This window comes from Hydra viridissima, unplaced genomic scaffold, assembly GCF_058129835.1.
Source record: "Hydra viridissima isolate aposymbiotic clone 2 unplaced genomic scaffold, HvirCarnegie_v1 scaffold_5, whole genome shotgun sequence".
Classification (NCBI taxonomy): Eukaryota; Metazoa; Cnidaria; class Hydrozoa; order Anthoathecata; family Hydridae; genus Hydra; species Hydra viridissima.
In genome coordinates, this window is record NW_028324304.1 from 3,622,792 (window position 1) to 3,641,515 (window position 18,724).

At 30.6% G+C, this 18,724-nt stretch overlaps 1 protein-coding gene and 2 non-coding genes across 9 annotated transcripts; 2 read left to right on the plus strand and 1 right to left on the minus strand.

Moving 5' to 3' along the window:
- The first annotated feature begins 565 nt into the window (after positions 1-565).
- Positions 566-4,325, plus strand: LOC145189431 (mitochondrial nicotinamide adenine dinucleotide transporter SLC25A51-like). 7 transcript variants are annotated; one of them, XM_090088637.1, is made up of 5 exons: positions 713-1,235; positions 1,558-1,610; positions 1,824-2,233; positions 2,341-2,679; positions 3,043-4,086. In XM_090088637.1, the coding sequence occupies exon 5, from the start codon at positions 3,044-3,046 to the stop codon at positions 3,899-3,901; it is 858 nt and encodes a 285-aa protein (XP_089944763.1). In that variant the 5' UTR covers positions 713-1,235; positions 1,558-1,610; positions 1,824-2,233; positions 2,341-2,679; position 3,043; the 3' UTR covers positions 3,902-4,086. The 7 variants fall into 7 exon arrangements, with proteins under 7 accessions (XP_089944759.1, XP_089944762.1, XP_089944761.1 ...); XM_090088636.1 differs by lacking the exon at positions 713-1,235 and adding an exon at positions 622-644 and having other exon boundaries at positions 1,824-2,679; XM_090088635.1 differs by having other exon boundaries at positions 698-840; positions 1,824-2,679.
- Positions 4,326-11,366: 7,041 nt separating this feature from the next.
- On the plus strand, positions 11,367-11,438 carry Trnap-ugg (transfer RNA proline (anticodon UGG)). The gene has a single exon. It is a non-coding gene; the product is annotated as a tRNA-Pro (tRNA).
- A 3,629-nt stretch (positions 11,439-15,067) lies between these two features.
- Positions 15,068-15,139, minus strand: Trnap-ugg (transfer RNA proline (anticodon UGG)). Its single transcript has one exon. It is a non-coding gene; the product is annotated as a tRNA-Pro (tRNA).
- Between the last annotated feature and the right edge of the window lie 3,585 nt (positions 15,140-18,724).

Consider the following 18,724-nt stretch of genomic DNA (forward strand, 5'->3'; position numbering starts at 1 on the left):
TTAAGGTGAACATGTACAAAATTAAAACAGAAAAAATTTTTTAAATTAAAACGAAAATTCAAGCAATAAGGATTATTTTAATAGCATCTTCGTTTTTTAGGCTTTTCACTGTGAATATTCAACAATTTTGATAATTTGTTACCACCAAAAACTACTTGTTTCTGTGCAAATTTTTTTATAAACTTTTCATTATGAACTTCATTAAGAAGGAAGTGCTTTTAAATTACATTTATGATTCAAATATAATTTATATGTATTTATGTATATTTCATTTACCTTTGTAAATTATATATTTTTCTTCACCTTATTTCTACTTTTAATATATTTTGCTAACTAAATTTGATATTCCCTGATAAAAACCTTTTTTTCCCAGTTAATCCTTAATTAACAATAACCACGTGTTGCGCTTCAAAAAGTTGTATGGTTAAATTTCAATGGTTTGAGAAAGTTTTTTGAGTGGAAATCAGGATTAGAGCTTCATTACTTTGACTTTGTTAAACAAAATACATAAGGGCCAAATCAAGAGTCTTGTTCTGCAGCAGCCATATTTTCGCGATAAAGTATCTTCCTGTTGAAAACTTCAGTCTTTAAAAATAAGGAATCACTGTTCTCCAGATTCGGCTCATCTTGGTTCCTTTATAAACGTAAGCGGCACTTTAACTTGTCATTTAAACTTGGTTAGCCATATTTTTTTAATCATATCCATCATAATCAGATTTCTTTATCACATGAGTGCATCACATGAGTGCCGTAATATTTTGTTAGACACCATTTAACTATTTTGACTTGCGAGTAACCTAAACAACTTACTATGATACCTAAAATAATGTCGTTAAATAAGTAAGGTGAACTTCCATAGCTTCAACTTTATGCATTTATTATAAGAAAAATGACTACGACATAAGTATATCTTATGCACATTACATTATAAGTTAGTTGTGTGGTGTATATAATTACACTTATGTTGTAGCCATTTCTAATGAAAATTTCATAGGTCATAGTTGTCATTACTCTTATTACTGATTTTACGACTGAATGTGAATGGACAAACCGTTTTTCGTTTCTTTTGATATAAGTTTGCCAAATATATCTATATCATAATTCAAAGAAAAATATTTTTAAAAATCCTAATAAGAAAAGCAAAAGCAATTACAATTAAAAAGTAGCAACAACAACTATTTTTCATAAAATTTGTTCCAGCTTTTATGAACAAATATTATACTTTAAAGCAAAAGGTGAAAAAAAAAGTTGTAACATCTTTTTGATCTTTTTATACATACATACATACATACATACATACATACATACATACATACATACATACATACATACATACATACATACATACATACATACATACATACATACATATATACAAACAAACAAACATAATATATATACACTAAAGGTTGTGTATACATACATACATACATACATACATACATACATACATACATACATACATACATACATACATACATACATACATACATACAAACAAACATAATATATATACACTAAAGGTTGTGTATACATATATTGAGTTTTTATTTATAGATAAATGCTGCAGTTGCTATGTTGTATTTAAACTAATATCATCAATAAAAGAGGTTAGAATTTTTTTCTTAGTTAAGATATCCAACATCTTACTAAAGTATATTACCTCCTATCTTATCAATTTCATAGTTTTATTTGTATATATATACAAGTAATATATACATGTATATGTGTGGGTGCCTGTGTATTGTATGTTTGTGTGGGTGCCTGTGTATGAATTATTATTCAAATAATTTTTTATAGTTTGAATTTTAAAAAATGTTTAGAATGAAACATACAGGGAAATGTAATGATAAAAAATAGGCGCACAAAGTTCTGCTCCAGATAACTATTAATGATAACTACTTTATCAATTATCCTTCTTATGAAAAGTTGTAAAAAAGGGGCAATGCTGGCAAGTTTAGTCAATGAGATTTCAGAAAGATTTAAAAGTAAAGATGAAAAAATAAAAAAAGCAAATCATTAAGCGAAGCAACCAAGTGGCAGATAATGAATATGAATGGATCCAGTCTTAGCCGCAGAGAAATAAAAAGAAGTTTTTTGAAGTTATTGTTTCAGAAATACTTTAAATGCTCATAAAAAAATGGGTGGCATCTTATGTCATCCTGGTTTTGGAAGGCCTTAAAAACAATACAAAAACAGTTTCATATTTCGCCAAGTAAGAGCTGCTTCAAGGGTAAGTTACCATGAACTTATGAGGAGTTTTAACAAAAACAATGATATGTATTTGTTTAAAAACAGAAAGTAATATTTAAGCTAGGGAAAATATTGCTGTATATGCAGTCATTCTGATACCAAATTTCTTATGGAATAGGTTTGCCTAATGTCTATACATTATCAACTGATAAACCTACATAGAGACACTAGGATTCCATCAGCAGGTATGCTAGAGAAATTATGGCAATTCCAATAAAATGGAGCTCCTGGTTACAGAGCTTCCAGTCTCAAAACAGAGATGGAAGAAAATGAAATAACTTAAGCACCCAGGTTGATTAGAATCTTTGAATCAAATCAAATCTAATCTATTTGACCTAGAAGTACAAAAAATTAGTCATGTTTTGGATAAGTTTCATACAAAATCTGAAACAAGAACTAGAATCTATTTGGAAAAGTAAAATAAAAGTTTGTACAATTTTTTCATTAGAGATGTATAATTTGCAAAAAGGTTTTTTTTATATTGCGCTTATCTTTGTTTAACATAAAATTTTTATTTTATTATTCTTTAAAGTTTCTTTTATGAAGTTTTCCAATTAAATTATGTTTAAGCATAATGTTTTAAAATAAATAAAAAAAACTTAATATCTTTATTGGTTCATATTTTATGGTAATTTAAACAAACTGTAAGCAAAATGTATAAAAAAAATGTATTTTTATCAAAAAAAGTTAGCCAACTAAAATTATTTAAAACACTTTTAGATATTATATTATCTTCAAGGTTGTAATTTACATTAATACTTTATTTTAGTTTGATATTGTGCTTTACAGGATGCTTGGAAATACAAATCATCCAGACTGGCATGAATATGCAGCTGGTGGGGGTGCAGCTTTTATTAACTTAGCATGCACTTTTCCAGCTCATAAAGCAATGTTACGACAACAGGTTGAATCTATTACACTTTATGGTGCTGTTACTCAGCTTAAGCAGGAAGGTATCTTTAAACTTTATCGTGGTTTTGCACCACCACTGCTTCAAAAATGTGCTGCACTTTCAATAATGTTTGGATCATTTCATACCTTTGAAAAAAAATTTACAGAATATTTTGGTTGCCAGAGTTCTGTTACAATAAAGATAGCTGCAGCTCTACTGGCTGGCAGTATTGAAGCACTATTGACTCCTCTAGAAAGAATGCAAACTTTACTTGCCATATCAGAACACAAGGATTATGTTTATGTTCGAAATACATTGCATACATTCCTAAAGATTAGAAAACACTATAACTGGAAAGAGTATTATAGGGGATTTACACCAATCCTTTTACGTAATGGACCTAGTACTGCTGTTTTTTTTGTTTTTCGAGAAACCATTAAGGAAGCTTTACCTAAACCTCAAAATAGTATTGAGAACATTGTAGAAGATTTTTTAAGTGGTGCTTTGTTAGGTGCATGTAACAGTACATTATTTTATCCACTTAATGTTGTAAAATCAAACATGCAAAAGAGACTCGGAGAGGAATATAAAAGCATTATTGTAACATTCAGGGAGATTTATCATTTGCGTGGCGGAAGTATACATAATTTGTATTTTGGTGTGCATTTAAACTTTAGCAGAGCACTTGTTTCATGGGGAATTATCAATGTTTCATATGAGTATTTCATGAATATTTTAGCCAGAATAGACCCATAAGTCGTATTTTGCTATATTAGCCTTGTTTTCCAATTACAGACTGTTTTTCCTAACTAAATTTATTTCTTTAATTTATTCCATTCGTTTTAAACATTTTTTATACTTTATATCGAGAATCTTTTTGAACTATTTAATAAGATAGTATGAAGAAATTCATTTTTCTTAATAATCATCTTCAGGCAGCTTAAATTTGAAGAAATAAGAAATATTTGAAATATTCTGAAGGGTATGTTCAGAATGCTATAACTTTTTTTTTTTTTTCCTGTGCTTTTTTTACGAGAATTCTAAGTTAAAGTTTATTTCTGGATCTTTTAAAAATATGAGAAAAATGTAAAAAGGTTATTGTAAGAATATTACTTTTAGTTAAAAAAAATCTGAAAAAAAGTGGAGTTTGTGGCAGATTATTATATTTGATAGGGTGTTAATCTCAAAATTAAACATATAAATGGTAATAAAAACAAATCGTTAGTTTGAACTTTTTCAAAACTATTTTATCACTGCATACACTCTTCATAATCGATAAAAATCCAGTGTACTCTTCGTTAAAAGACAAACGTATTGTATCTCCATCATGAAGTTTCGTTTTCTTATACCATCCTATTTAGATTAGATTGAATTTGTTTCACTTGCAAAGAGTTTGCAACAAAAGATCTGAAGCTGAGTTGTGTAAGTCTTATTGTAAGTGTGCAAAGACCAATTATGATTATGCTGACTGTTGATACAATTCAAGATTACCAGAACAGGGTCGAAACTAACTCCTCCGAGTACTAATAATCCTGCAACTATAGAATTTCAACTTTTTTGTTTTTAATCGTTAATATGATAAGTTATTTGAGGTATGAAATATCCTAACATGACGCTTCATAATTATAAAGAAAATTCACTGTTGCCACAGTTCAGGTGTACCCACCAGCCGAGATTAAGAAATCAATATCACCATTATATCTGCAGTAAAAGAATTCAGTATGTAAATAACTTTGGCAAGATGTAAAATGTCGAAATTCAGCAAATTTAGTGTTGCTATGCAGATCAAGTGTATCTAGCAACAGAAAATCAATATCGTCACTAAATCCGCAACAGATAAATTATTCTAGTTGATAAATTTATTGATTACCTGTTAAAAGACAGAAAAATTATTGGACTTGTTCCGTTTCGTAAATAGTTTAAGCTGAATCTAAACGTGAGAACCGGTTTTCTCGCTCGGTTTTCTTTTCGCAAAGGTATTTTAGCTATTAGTGTAAATTAAATTTCCACGTTAGAGCCAAATTTTAATTTTTGCGGATAGTGAAATTGAAAAGGTATTGGGTGCAGTTAAACCTCCAAAATACAAACCACTCGGGACAAAGGCATTTTCTTAGTTTTTTTTTTAATCTAACGTATTTAAGAAATCCCGACAAATATTTGGACAAAAGCACGTTCTCTCCAGTATGATCTGGTGCGTTTTTGTCGTGTGGGCGTGAAGAGAATTTTTTTCATTGAAATGAGCCTTGAATTTGTTTATCTACGTGAGTCTTTAATTTGCTGTGGATATCTGTCCAAAAATGTTTTAAACTACTCCTAATGTGAAGGCTTTTGCTAACTTTTCCCTGAGGTATTCACTGCTCAGTCTTGATCAAGCAACGCAAGAATATTTACAAATAGAATAAAATGATAAATATTTGGACAAAAATCACGTTCTCTCCAATATAAGTTTAAGAAGTTCGTATATAAAATAGTATATTATAATTCGAATAATAAATTTTTAACATAACTTAATTTCCGATAAAAAGAAATATTTTGGACCATAACTCAGGTTTCTGTCAGTGAAAGAAGCTCCTGTAAAAAGGTAAGTTTTTGAACATTATTCGCGTTTGTCATTTTCTTTGTGTTGAATGCAAAACAATCTTTAAAAGTTCTTTTAACTGGTTTTAAATGACACGTGATTAATAATTCTATTAAAAAAGATCTTTTTTCCTAGTTCCAATTTTGGACTGATAGGGTTGAGCATCTATGGGTTTTCACCGTAATTTTTGGACCAAGCTTATCTACAATAAGCTACTAGAGATCGCTGTACTTTATTATTAATACCAATTTTATCTATTTTTATTAATAAATTGGAAAACAATTTCTTCTTTTCCTAAGAGATTTATGAGATTTTATACTGTAAAGTAAAAATTCTGAAAGGATTTTTTCAAAACTAAATGAAATTTCTTTTTAAGAATTTTTTTGTTCGTTATTCCATTTGAAAATGGTGTAGTGATTTTTGATGACTTATACTTATCTCGTCAGTCAATAAACCAATAAATCAATCCAATTAACTACTATAAATTCAACTTATCAGCATTCATTATTAAAATTTCTTAATCCATAATACCTTATGGAAAAAGTAGCTCAAAAATTGTATTTATATATATATATATATATATATATATATATATATATATATATATATATATATATATATATATATATATATATATATATATATGTAGACACACATACATGCAGCTAGAAATACTGTAGCTCAAAAATTGTCTTTTCAAAAGTAAAGGATTTCAGTTATGCATTAATATAGTATTAGACAGGTGTTTTAAAAATCGGGATTTTTTGTTTGCGACCAAACGCATTTGGTAATAAATTTGCTCGATTGTAAGCTTCTGCATTAGGTGGTCAAATTATTTCAAAGCTTATTTTTTTACTTTGAAAATCAAAGTTTCAAGATTTGTTTACGCCGATTCGTAATAATGCATAAGTATTAAAAACAGCTAAAAATTAGAGGTTTTATAAAATTATGAGATAGTATAAAGTTATGAGAGTTTAAAACTTCAAGTAAGAAAGATAGAAGGACCTACTGCTTGTCCGATTTCTCTTGTTTTTTTGGGCTGGAGTAGTAACAGATCAGTTCTTTTCTTTTTTAAAAGCATTTCTATTTTCTCTTCTTCTTTTTCAACTTAAATAGTACAATTTTATTCTAGTGTGAGCAATTCAGTTGCCTGCTGCTGAGAAAACCAATTCATTTGAAGCAGAAGTTTCAGAAATGGCTCTGAGCTTTTTTGCTATCTGGGAAAGTAGTGGAGTTATTTTTGTATGAGTTTCCTACTACTTTAAGATATCAGTGTTTGAGGAAACAGGAAAGGGAAGACCTTCGCATGTTTTAACTCAATTTCAATTTTTTTATCTTTCCGTTCCAAAACAGAACATCTTCTCTTCAGACATCTCCTATACATCTCCTATATCATCTCCTATACATCTCCTATATCATCTCCTATATCATCTCCTATACATCTCCTATATCATCTCCTATACATCTTCTATATCATCTCCTATATCATCTCCTATACATCTCCTATATCATCTCCTATACATCTCCTATATCATCTCCTATATCATCTCCTATACATCTCCTATATCATCTCCTATACATCTCCTATATCATCTCCTATATCATCTTCTATACATCTCCTATATCATCTCCTATACATATCCTATATCTTCTCTTCAGACATCTCCTATACTAATTTTTCAGCTTCAAAAAGGTCAAATTCAGAGTTAGTCAGATGAAGTAAATTTCTGGTTTAGGACAAAACCCTCTTGGTGGTTTACAAATTGCAAATTTACCTTGAGCTAATCCTAATCGTTAAACTCCTTTACTAATTTTATACCATTAAAAAAAGGACGAAGAGAATTTCTCATGGCATGAATATGGTTTGTTATTCCGCAGTTTAAAAATCGACTTTTAAGCTCTCAAATCAGAGTTAGGGCAAATTCATTTTTGGCAGGTTGAATATCCGGTTGTGCAATCGAGGTGAGATTCATGTGAAGCTTGTCCAGTTGGCTGCAGACAATATGAATAATTATTTTTAATTAAATATTCGTCAAAAGTTATTTGGCTAAAAGATCAAACAAAAATGCGGAGGGGGGACTCCAAAAAATAAAATATGCTTGACGTCATTTATGGACCGAAGTTTATTTCGTAAAATATTGGAGCAAAATGTTTCTTTTGTTTTTCCCGACAATTTTTTTAATATGATTTTCAAAATTTTTTGGAGTAAAACTAGGGTAATGCAGTAGTTTAATCGTTAATTAAGCGCCATTTGAAGTAACAAGTTTGTACCATGAGATACAAGGCCTCTCTTTTATTTACTTACCACTAGGGAACTGGTGATCAACGAGGAATGTAAACTTCATTAGCAAGAAATTTTTTTTTAGTTATAACTAATATTTTATTATTTCTGTAACTTTTAATAATAACAATAACTTAAATAAATTATATGCATAAAATTTGCAATTTAAAACAGTAGTTTACAAATTTATACTAAATATCACTAATTTTATTTTTACATTTTAGGTTAAAAACTGCTACCTGATTGAAGAAACTCAATAAAATGGAATAAGAATACAAATGCATGACATCATTTAATCTGTAAAGCTTTTGTCGACATGAAATTCTGTTAAAGTATTTATTCATTATTTATTTATTCATAAGTGTATCCACATAATTTTCTCCTGGAGTTAAAAAATCGTTGTTCATTGTATTACCTTTCAACTCAGTATTTAGTGTTTAGTGTATCCGTATGTTTATATTCAAACGTCTTTTTGCATAACTTCTACATCTTTAAACACTTTTTCAGCGTTGTCTAATCACTTTTTGGCATGTAAGTTCCTTGTTATTCAGTTAAATACTAGATTGCAAGGTACTTATATGCCAAGCTGTCATTATTACACCGAGATTTTTCTCTTCTAATACTTCTGTTTGCTTAAGTTCTACATTTTAAGAGTTGTTCTTTGTAAAAGCCCTTTTCAACCCAGTATTTAAAGTTTAGCGTATCCGTATGTTTCTCCCCGAAAATCTCTTTTTGCAACTTTTCTACTTTTCTGAGCACTTTTTCAGCAATATCAATTTGTTGTTTATCATGCAACCATTTTACAATCCAGTATTTGGTGAATCTCCATGTTTCTCTCCTAAGATCTCTTTTTTTAAATTGTCAGTCTTCATTGGAATTAAAATTTGAAAATTCAAACAAGTTGCTATTCGTTTACATTCAATTTTTCATTTTTCGATCATAAAATCAAATTCTTAAATTTAACCATAAGATGTTGTTAGAAATTCTTGAAAAATACAATATTTTTCATAATTACTAAAAATTTAAGATGATTCATTTTGATATCAGCTTAGCTTTTTTTACTTGATTAAATTTCTGGTGTATTATGAGATTTTTAATATCACGTTCTTTTTACTCCATTTTTTTACCATCCGACATCAGCTTTTTACTGCAGAAAAACACTTTCAGGGGACCACTTTGTATTTTGTCAATACATTTATCGTTTTAAAGATGCTTTAAATCCTTTTAATGTGCTTTCTTAAAAAGCAATAAATAAGCGATTCAGACAATTGAGAGAAAGTTCTGTTGACTAATGAGGCGTGTTTCCATTTGGAGTGACACGCTTTTGTTTGGAGTGATACGAGTTCACGAGTTCTCACTGTTGTGCTAAAAAACCACTTCATTCTCCAAGATTGTGCGTGTGGATGGGTTATTCCAGTAGAACCATCGTTCAACCATTTTTCTATTAAAATCGACACTATTGTGGTTCATACTTGAAACCCCATCAAAAATGTGCATCAAAAATATACCAGCAAGATGAAATTGCTTCAAAAAAAAAGAAATGTGAAACAATTTCTAGTGGAGACCTTCACAAATGATTGTGTTATTAGCCGCTTTTTCCGCAGTTCTGGCCACCGCGTTCACCAGATTTATCGCCTTGCGATTCCTGGTACTGAGGCAGTCTAAACAGTTGGTGCATATGCCCAGTCCATCTCTAACACTTAAAAATCTAAAAGCTCAAATATCAGACGCTACCCTTCAAATAACTACTGATAATATTTACTGCTAGCAAAGTTATATTATGCTTATTTGATTAAAAGCAGTCTTTTAAGCTTGAGTTTATTGAATCGGCGAGCGAGTGGTAAATCAGCTTTGTTTTCAAACAGAGAGCATAATCGAGAAAAAAATTACTGATAACTCTGATTTCGTGGCAATGAATCAAAATTTTATGAAAAGTTGGTGCCATAAAATATCATCGATGCCCGGCAACATAGAGCAAGGTAGATTCCCAGCAGAATGGCTTAAAATATGACGAGCCAATACCATATCCAATAGACATTACGGCAAGAAAGCTATAAAGTCTTTTTACAAGATCTAGATCAACGTTTGTTATCTCAACGTGTTACCTTAATACGATGTACCTGCTCCCATTCTTGGTTGGTAGAGCAGTTGCATTGCACTTTTACCAAAGTTGGTTTGATTGCATGGATTCTAACAACGTTTTCCCGGCATGCAAGGTGGATAGACCGTTCTTGATATAAATTTACTTCCGAACTAATAAAGAGAGCTGATTTGCTTTTGTAAGAGATGAGTACCACACATTGAACAGAATTGATTAAAGTTTTAGAAACCATGTTTTGTATTTTTCTACTTACCACTTCATTTATTAACAATATTTTGTTCTTCGTTTTTTGTTTTTTTTGTTTTTTTTGACTGTACCGTTCTCCAATGAAGTAAAACTCTGAGTAAAAGAATAACTTAAATAGAAGATAAAATGGACGCTTATTCAGCAAAAAACTACTTCATTTGACTCTTTCTGATCAGCGTTTTTCTTCTTTAACGAAATAAATTGAATTGATGAATGTATCAATAAAGGCAGCTAAGGTGGGGAGTTTTTCTAAACGTACGATTAATAATGATTTTTAACAAAATGGTGTTTACAAAAGTTAATTTGTTACTTTTTTGTTCTGGAAAAAATAAAAAAAACTTCCACTTAGCTGTTCAATTTAGAAATGCAAATGAAGACATTTTTTTTATGTAAATTCCACATAATTCCTTAAACGACAAAGTTAAGAAGTAACATACATCCTAAAAGTAGCTTGTTTAAAACTAATATTGTTTTAAACGTTTTTGACATTTTTCTTTTCGTTGGTAAAATATTAGAAAGTAGTTTTTAAGTAATAAACATTTTCTGAAACCAAGTACTGTTTCTTACTCATTAGTTTGTTAAGCAGCAAGCCACTTCGTAACCTAACCAACTAAATAAAAAAAAAAAAAAAAAAAAAAAATTCCTAGAGGCAGAGGGAGGATTGCCACAATTAATTTAAAATTTATATTGGTCACAGCGAGTAAAAATTTTCAGACATTTTTTTTTTAGTATAGATTTTTTGACCTGATTCTCCTTTTTGATTTGTTTTGGTACCAAAATAACAAGTTAAAAAAAAAAATTGCTAGGGGCAGAGGGAGGGTTACCACGCTTGGGATCCACAGTGCATAAAAAATGACATCCAAAGTTTGAGCTCCTTCTAACCGACAGAGTTTACTAAAGGTTTGAAATTGGCAAAACGTTGATGTTACTGAAAAAGACTCACGAAAGCATAAAATCGATACGCTTGAACGATTATGCTGTAAAATTAAAATGCAGCCTAACAACACCTTTTTGTGGCTCAATGGTCTAGCGGTATGATTCTCGCTTTGGGTGCGAGAGGCCCCGGGTTCGAATCCCGGTTGAGCCCAATTTTGTTGATCTTCAACAGGAACATGAGTTTATACAAGTGATCGACCAAAATCCCTTTCGGTTCCGGTAGCGGCCACAGTATTGGCCGGAACCCAATTGCCGGTTCCGGCTGCGGATATATTTAAGATTCTATTTCCGAGCGGATTTTAGATTCAAAATACTTCCGAAAATAGAAATCACATAGCTTTATTTAGCATTACAGTGTTTTTTATCCTTTTGATAAAAATAATTTTAGTAAATCTCTTTTAATTAAATGTCAAGCTTAACAACTAATGGAAATAAGATTTGGCTTTGTTTCAAAACAAATTAACTTTCTTGCTTAAATTCATTTTAAGCTAATATTCATATCTTGAATGTTCTTTATCGTTGTTATTTGAAAGATAGTATTATTGTTATGTGCATATTTTTTATGTAAATAGATATACATTAAAGATTATAATTAATTGTACAATCTATAAAGTGTTAAAATATTCGTTGTTTCTGTTGAATCAACTCTTCTTAAGTTTAACCCTACGTCTTTTAATTGCATTCACACGAGAGTTTCTCCGTGAGAAACTAATGTCCTCAGGAATTGAAGTGTTAAAATCGTTAATATTTGTCCAAAGAGTAAATCGTTAAGGATTGTCCAAAGGGAATTTTTTGTGTAGCAATCGTTATATATTTAATAAAAAAATATGCTTGTCAATTGTATCTTCGATATTTGTTATTGAATAAAACCAGCAATATTGAAAACCTGTCTGATGTTTCATCCTAATAAAATTGACTCAAAAAGAAAAAGAAGTTTAGTGCGGAATTACTTCATAATTGAAGCTAAAAATCCAAGAATGATTCTGCGCAAAATCTGCAACTGCAAAGTTTCAAGAGGATCTGATAACCCAAAAAAACAAGCATTATATGGACTCACGTCACACCTGAAGAGTCATCAACCTGACATCATTCTGACATCAAACTTACGCCAGAAAGTTCTGGAAATCCAAAAGAAAATGAAGAAGCTGAACTGAATTCCAACAAGAGTTTCAATCTTCATTGTACGATAAAAAAAAAAAAAAAAAAAAAAAACCGAGATGTTAAAACTTACAATTCCTGACTGGGTTTCCTCAAAAATTGACTTTAGTTCTGAAAAAGACCTAAAATTTCACCAGCCAGTATTTGAAATGATAGTTCTTTATATGCAACAATAATTCCGTTGTTAATGATGCTTGGTTTTTGAGGCATCGTGCTCTTATTGCTCCAAGTTACTAAAATGCTACCAAAAAATTACTTATAAAAAGGAAAAGTTGGTTGCAATCAGAAGCTGAAAATGTGTCAGACTGTCTTGATGCATCATTTCATCACGGCTATCTGTGAATGGCTGTGTACTTTATTTCCAAAAACTGGAACCGCATGAAATTCTGGTTTTCTTGTTTTCAATTTGATAAAAGACATACCGGAAAAAACATTTTCAGCAAGATCGAAACAACGGCAGAGGAGTAGGAAATATCTTCAAAAATTAGAGTTTGCTTAACAGACAAACCAGCAAATGCAAAAGCAGCCTTCAATGAACCAAGCTGTAACTATAACTCAGCTGGATGCCTAAATCACTCCCTTTAACTAATTAAAAAAGAACTATTTTTAGATCCAATTATAGACGAGCGGATTGCAAAGAAAACTTTGTTCTTACGCATTCCATTCTACTGTTTTCTATGCTGACTTTTACAAACAACAAGAAATCCAAATGAGTATAAAAGAGAGACTTGACTTAAAAAACCGATGTTGCCACAAATTAGAGCTCTACCTATTACATGCTTGAGTAACTTTACACCTAAAGCCAGTCAATGCTGCCACCTTAACCAAAATTCCTTCGATAGAAACTGACTTTTCTGTCCATGTATTGGAGCCTTGGTGAAAAAATGGTGAACACTTTCTTTTTTTTTTGATGTCAGGTATTGATTCATTCATCAGTTCCTGCATTCCAATTGTGACAACAATAATTAAAGCCTTGAAAACAGCCTCCAGCAACATCAGTGTTTAGGAGTTGAAATTTAATTTAAAAAATGCAACGGAAAAACGTTTTTCAGAAACTTGAAGAAAATTGAAGAAATAGAAATCACTCAGTTGCTACTCTACAAGATCCAAGATACAAATGGTATTTTTTCCGATCTGAGGCTGCTTTTCAAAATGCTAAACACAAGTGGAGAAGTGTTAAATGATTTTTTGGATTGTGCAATAGCTTCTCTATGTCTTGAGTTTTGGAAAATCTATGAAAAAAGTGCAAATGCCAAAATCAAGTGAGTATTGACTAAAGTGACGAAGAAAAGTCCTCCCACCACCTCCAACATCCACAGAAGTTAAAAGACTGTTTTCTATTACTGGATATATTTTCTTAAACGAAGGAAACAGAGTCCTTTCATAAAATTCGGAAAAACATTTTTGTCCCAACCCGGTTTGGATTTATTTTTAGTTCCGATTCCAGTCAGGAATAATAAAAATTTATTTTCGATTCTGTTCTCGTTCCGGCAAAATTCAAGCACCGGTTAATTACTAGTTTATACGAAACGAGAAAATGGCAATTCTCTTCACTGCTCCAAAACAAAAATTCCATCCAACCTTTCTGATCAAGAAAACCCTCTGGAGGGTGGATACCCAGAGGATCAAAAAAATACTATAAGTACATATTAAGAGTGAAAAACTTAGAAACTCAAAAAATACTAATCCTAAAACCTAGTTTCAAAATTTTTTTACTCTTACAATAAAAATATTTGAAACTAGGTGTCCGAAAAATAAAAGTATGCGGTTAATAGTGTAATTGAAAATTGAATCATTCTTGGATTTTTGGCTTCAATTATGAAGTAATTCCGCACTAAACTTCTTTTTCTTTTTGAGTCAATTTTATTAGGATGAAACATCAGACAGGTTTTCAATATTGCTGGTTTTATTCAATAACAAATATCGAAGATACAATTGACAAGCATATTTTTTTATTAAATATATAACGATTGCTACACAAAAAATTCCCTTTGGACAATCCTTAACGATTTACTCTTTGGACAAATATTAACGATTTTAACACTTCAATTCCTGAGGACATTAGTTTCTCACGGAGAAACTCTCGTGTGAATGCAATTAAAAGACGTAGGGTTAAACTTAAGAAGAGTTGATTCAACAGAAACAACGAATATTTTAACACTTTATAGATTGTACAATTAATTATAATCTTTAATGTATATCTATTTACATAAAAAATATGCACATAACAATAATACTATCTTTCAAATAACAACGATAAAGAACATTCAAGATATGAATATTAGCTTAAAATGAATTTAAGCAAGAAAGTTAATTTGTTTTGAAACAAAGCCAAATCTTATTTCCATTAGTTGTTAAGCTTGACATTTAATTAAAAGAGATTTACTAAAATTATTTTTATCAAAAGGATAAAAAACACTGTAATGCTAAATAAAGCTATGTGATTTCTATTTTCGGAAGTATTTTGAATCTAAAATCCGCTCGGAAATAGAATCTTAAATATATCCGCAGCCGGAACCGGCAATTGGGTTCCGGCCAATACTGTGGCCGCTACCGGAACCGAAAGGGATTTTGGTCGATCACTTGTATAAACTCATGTTCCTGTTGAAGATCAACAAAATTGGGCTCAACCGGGATTCGAACCCGGGGCCTCTCGCACCCAAAGCGAGAATCATACCGCTAGACCATTGAGCCACAAAAAGGTGTTGTTAGGCTGCATTTTAATTTTACAGCATAATCGTTCAAGCGTATCGATTTTATGCTTTCGTGAGTCTTTTTCAGTAACATCAACGTTTTGCCAATTTCAAACCTTTAGTAAACTCTGTCGGTTAGAAGGAGCTCAAACTTTGGATGTCATTTTTTATGCACTGTGGATCCCAAGCGTGGTAACCCTCCCTCTGCCCCTAGCAATTTTTTTTTTTAACTTGTTATTTTGGTACCAAAACAAATCAAAAAGGAGAATCAGGTCAAAAAATCTATACTAAAAAAAAAATGTCTGAAAATTTTTACTCGCTGTGACCAATATAAATTTTAAATTAATTGTGGCAATCCTCCCTCTGCCTCTAGGAATTTTTTTTTTTTTTTTTTTTTTTTATTTAGTTGGTTAGGTTACGAAGTGGCTTGCTGCTTAACAAACTAATGAGTAAGAAACAGTACTTGGTTTCAGAAAATGTTTATTACTTAAAAACTACTTTCTAATATTTTACCAACGAAAAGAAAAATGTCAAAAACGTTTAAAACAATATTAGTTTTAAACAAGCTACTTTTAGGATGTATGTTACTTCTTAACTTTGTCGTTTAAGGAATTATGTGGAATTTACATAAAAAAAATGTCTTCATTTGCATTTCTAAATTGAACAGCTAAGTGGAAGTTTTTTTTATTTTTTCCAGAACAAAAAAGTAACAAATTAACTTTTGTAAACACCATTTTGTTAAAAATCATTATTAATCGTACGTTTAGAAAAACTCCCCACCTTAGCTGCCTTTATTGATACATTCATCAATTCAATTTATTTCGTTAAAGAAGAAAAACGCTGATCAGAAAGAGTCAAATGAAGTAGTTTTTTGCTGAATAAGCGTCCATTTTATCTTCTATTTAAGTTATTCTTTTACTCAGAGTTTTACTTCATTGGAGAACGGTACAGTCAAAAAAAACAAAAAAAACAAAAAACGAAGAACAAAATATTGTTAATAAATGAAGTGGTAAGTAGAAAAATACAAAACATGGTTTCTAAAACTTTAATCAATTCTGTTCAATGTGTGGTACTCATCTCTTACAAAAGCAAATCAGCTCTCTTTATTAGTTCGGAAGTAAATTTATATCAAGAACGGTCTATCCACCTTGCATGCCGGGAAAACGTTGTTAGAATCCATGCAATCAAACCAACTTTGGTAAAAGTGCAATGCAACTGCTCTACCAACCAAGAATGGGAGCAGGTACATCGTATTAAGGTAACACGTTGAGATAACAAACGTTGATCTAGATCTTGTAAAAAGACTTTATAGCTTTCTTGCCGTAATGTCTATTGGATATGGTATTGGCTCGTCATATTTTAAGCCATTCTGCTGGGAATCTACCTTGCTCTATGTTGCCGGGCATCGATGATATTTTATGGCACCAACTTTTCATAAAATTTTGATTCATTGCCACGAAATCAGAGTTATCAGTAATTTTTTTCTCGATTATGCTCTCTGTTTGAAAACAAAGCTGATTTACCACTCGCTCGCCGATTCAATAAACTCAAGCTTAAAAGACTGCTTTTAATCAAATAAGCATAATATAACTTTGCTAGCAGTAAATATTATCAGTAGTTATTTGAAGGGTAGCGTCTGATATTTGAGCTTTTAGATTTTTAAGTGTTAGAGATGGACTGGGCATATGCACCAACTGTTTAGACTGCCTCAGTACCAGGAATCGCAAGGCGATAAATCTGGTGAACGCGGTGGCCAGAACTGCGGAAAAAGCGGCTAATAACACAATCATTTGTGAAGGTCTCCACTAGAAATTGTTTCACATTTCTTTTTTTTTGAAGCAATTTCATCTTGCTGGTATATTTTTGATGCACATTTTTGATGGGGTTTCAAGTATGAACCACAATAGTGTCGATTTTAATAGAAAAATGGTTGAACGATGGTTCTACTGGAATAACCCATCCACACGCACAATCTTGGAGAATGAAGTGGTTTTTTAGCACAACAGTGAGAACTCGTGAACTCGTATCACTCCAAACAAAAGCGTGTCACTCCAAATGGAAACACGCCTCATTAGTCAACAGAACTTTCTCTCAATTGTCTGAATCGCTTATTTATTGCTTTTTAAGAAAGCACATTAAAAGGATTTAAAGCATCTTTAAAACGATAAATGTATTGACAAAATACAAAGTGGTCCCCTGAAAGTGTTTTTCTGCAGTAAAAAGCTGATGTCGGATGGTAAAAAAATGGAGTAAAAAGAACGTGATATTAAAAATCTCATAATACACCAGAAATTTAATCAAGTAAAAAAAGCTAAGCTGATATCAAAATGAATCATCTTAAATTTTTAGTAATTATGAAAAATATTGTATTTTTCAAGAATTTCTAACAACATCTTATGGTTAAATTTAAGAATTTGATTTTATGATCGAAAAATGAAAAATTGAATGTAAACGAATAGCAACTTGTTTGAATTTTCAAATTTTAATTCCAATGAAGACTGACAATTTAAAAAAAGAGATCTTAGGAGAGAAACATGGAGATTCACCAAATACTGGATTGTAAAATGGTTGCATGATAAACAACAAATTGATATTGCTGAAAAAGTGCTCAGAAAAGTAGAAAAGTTGCAAAAAGAGATTTTCGGGGAGAAACATACGGATACGCTAAACTTTAAATACTGGGTTGAAAAGGGCTTTTACAAAGAACAACTCTTAAAATGTAGAACTTAAGCAAACAGAAGTATTAGAAGAGAAAAATCTCGGTGTAATAATGACAGCTTGGCATATAAGTACCTTGCAATCTAGTATTTAACTGAATAACAAGGAACTTACATGCCAAAAAGTGATTAGACAACGCTGAAAAAGTGTTTAAAGATGTAGAAGTTATGCAAAAAGACGTTTGAATATAAACATACGGATACACTAAACACTAAATACTGAGTTGAAAGGTAATACAATGAACAACGATTTTTTAACTCCAGGAGAAAATTATGTGGATACACTTATGAATAAATAAATAATGAATAAATACTTTAACAGAATTTCATGTCGACAAAAGCTTTACAGATTAAATGATGTCATGCATTTGTATTCTTATTCCATTTTATTGAGTTTCTTCAATCAGGTAGCAGTTTTTAACCTAAAATGTAAAAATAAAATTAGTGATATTTAGTATAAATTTGTAAACTACTGTTTTAAATTGCAAATTTTATGCATATAATTTATTTAAGTTATTGTTATTATTAAAAGTTACAGAAATAATAAAATATTAGTTATAACTAAAAAAAAATTTCTTGCTAATGAAGTTTACATTCCTCGTTGATCACCAGTTCCCTAGTGGTAAGTAAATAAAAGAGAGGCCTTGTATCTCATGGTACAAACTTGTTACTTCAAATGGCGCTTAATTAACGATTAAACTACTGCATTACCCTAGTTTTACTCCAAAAAATTCTGTTCGGTTTTACCGAACAGAATTCTTAGTACTTTGAGTTTCGACTGAAATTTCGGTTTTGGTCATTCACTAATTGAAGTTACAAATTAATTGAATCAATTACTGGTTGGAATTTCAATATTATAATTTGATTGA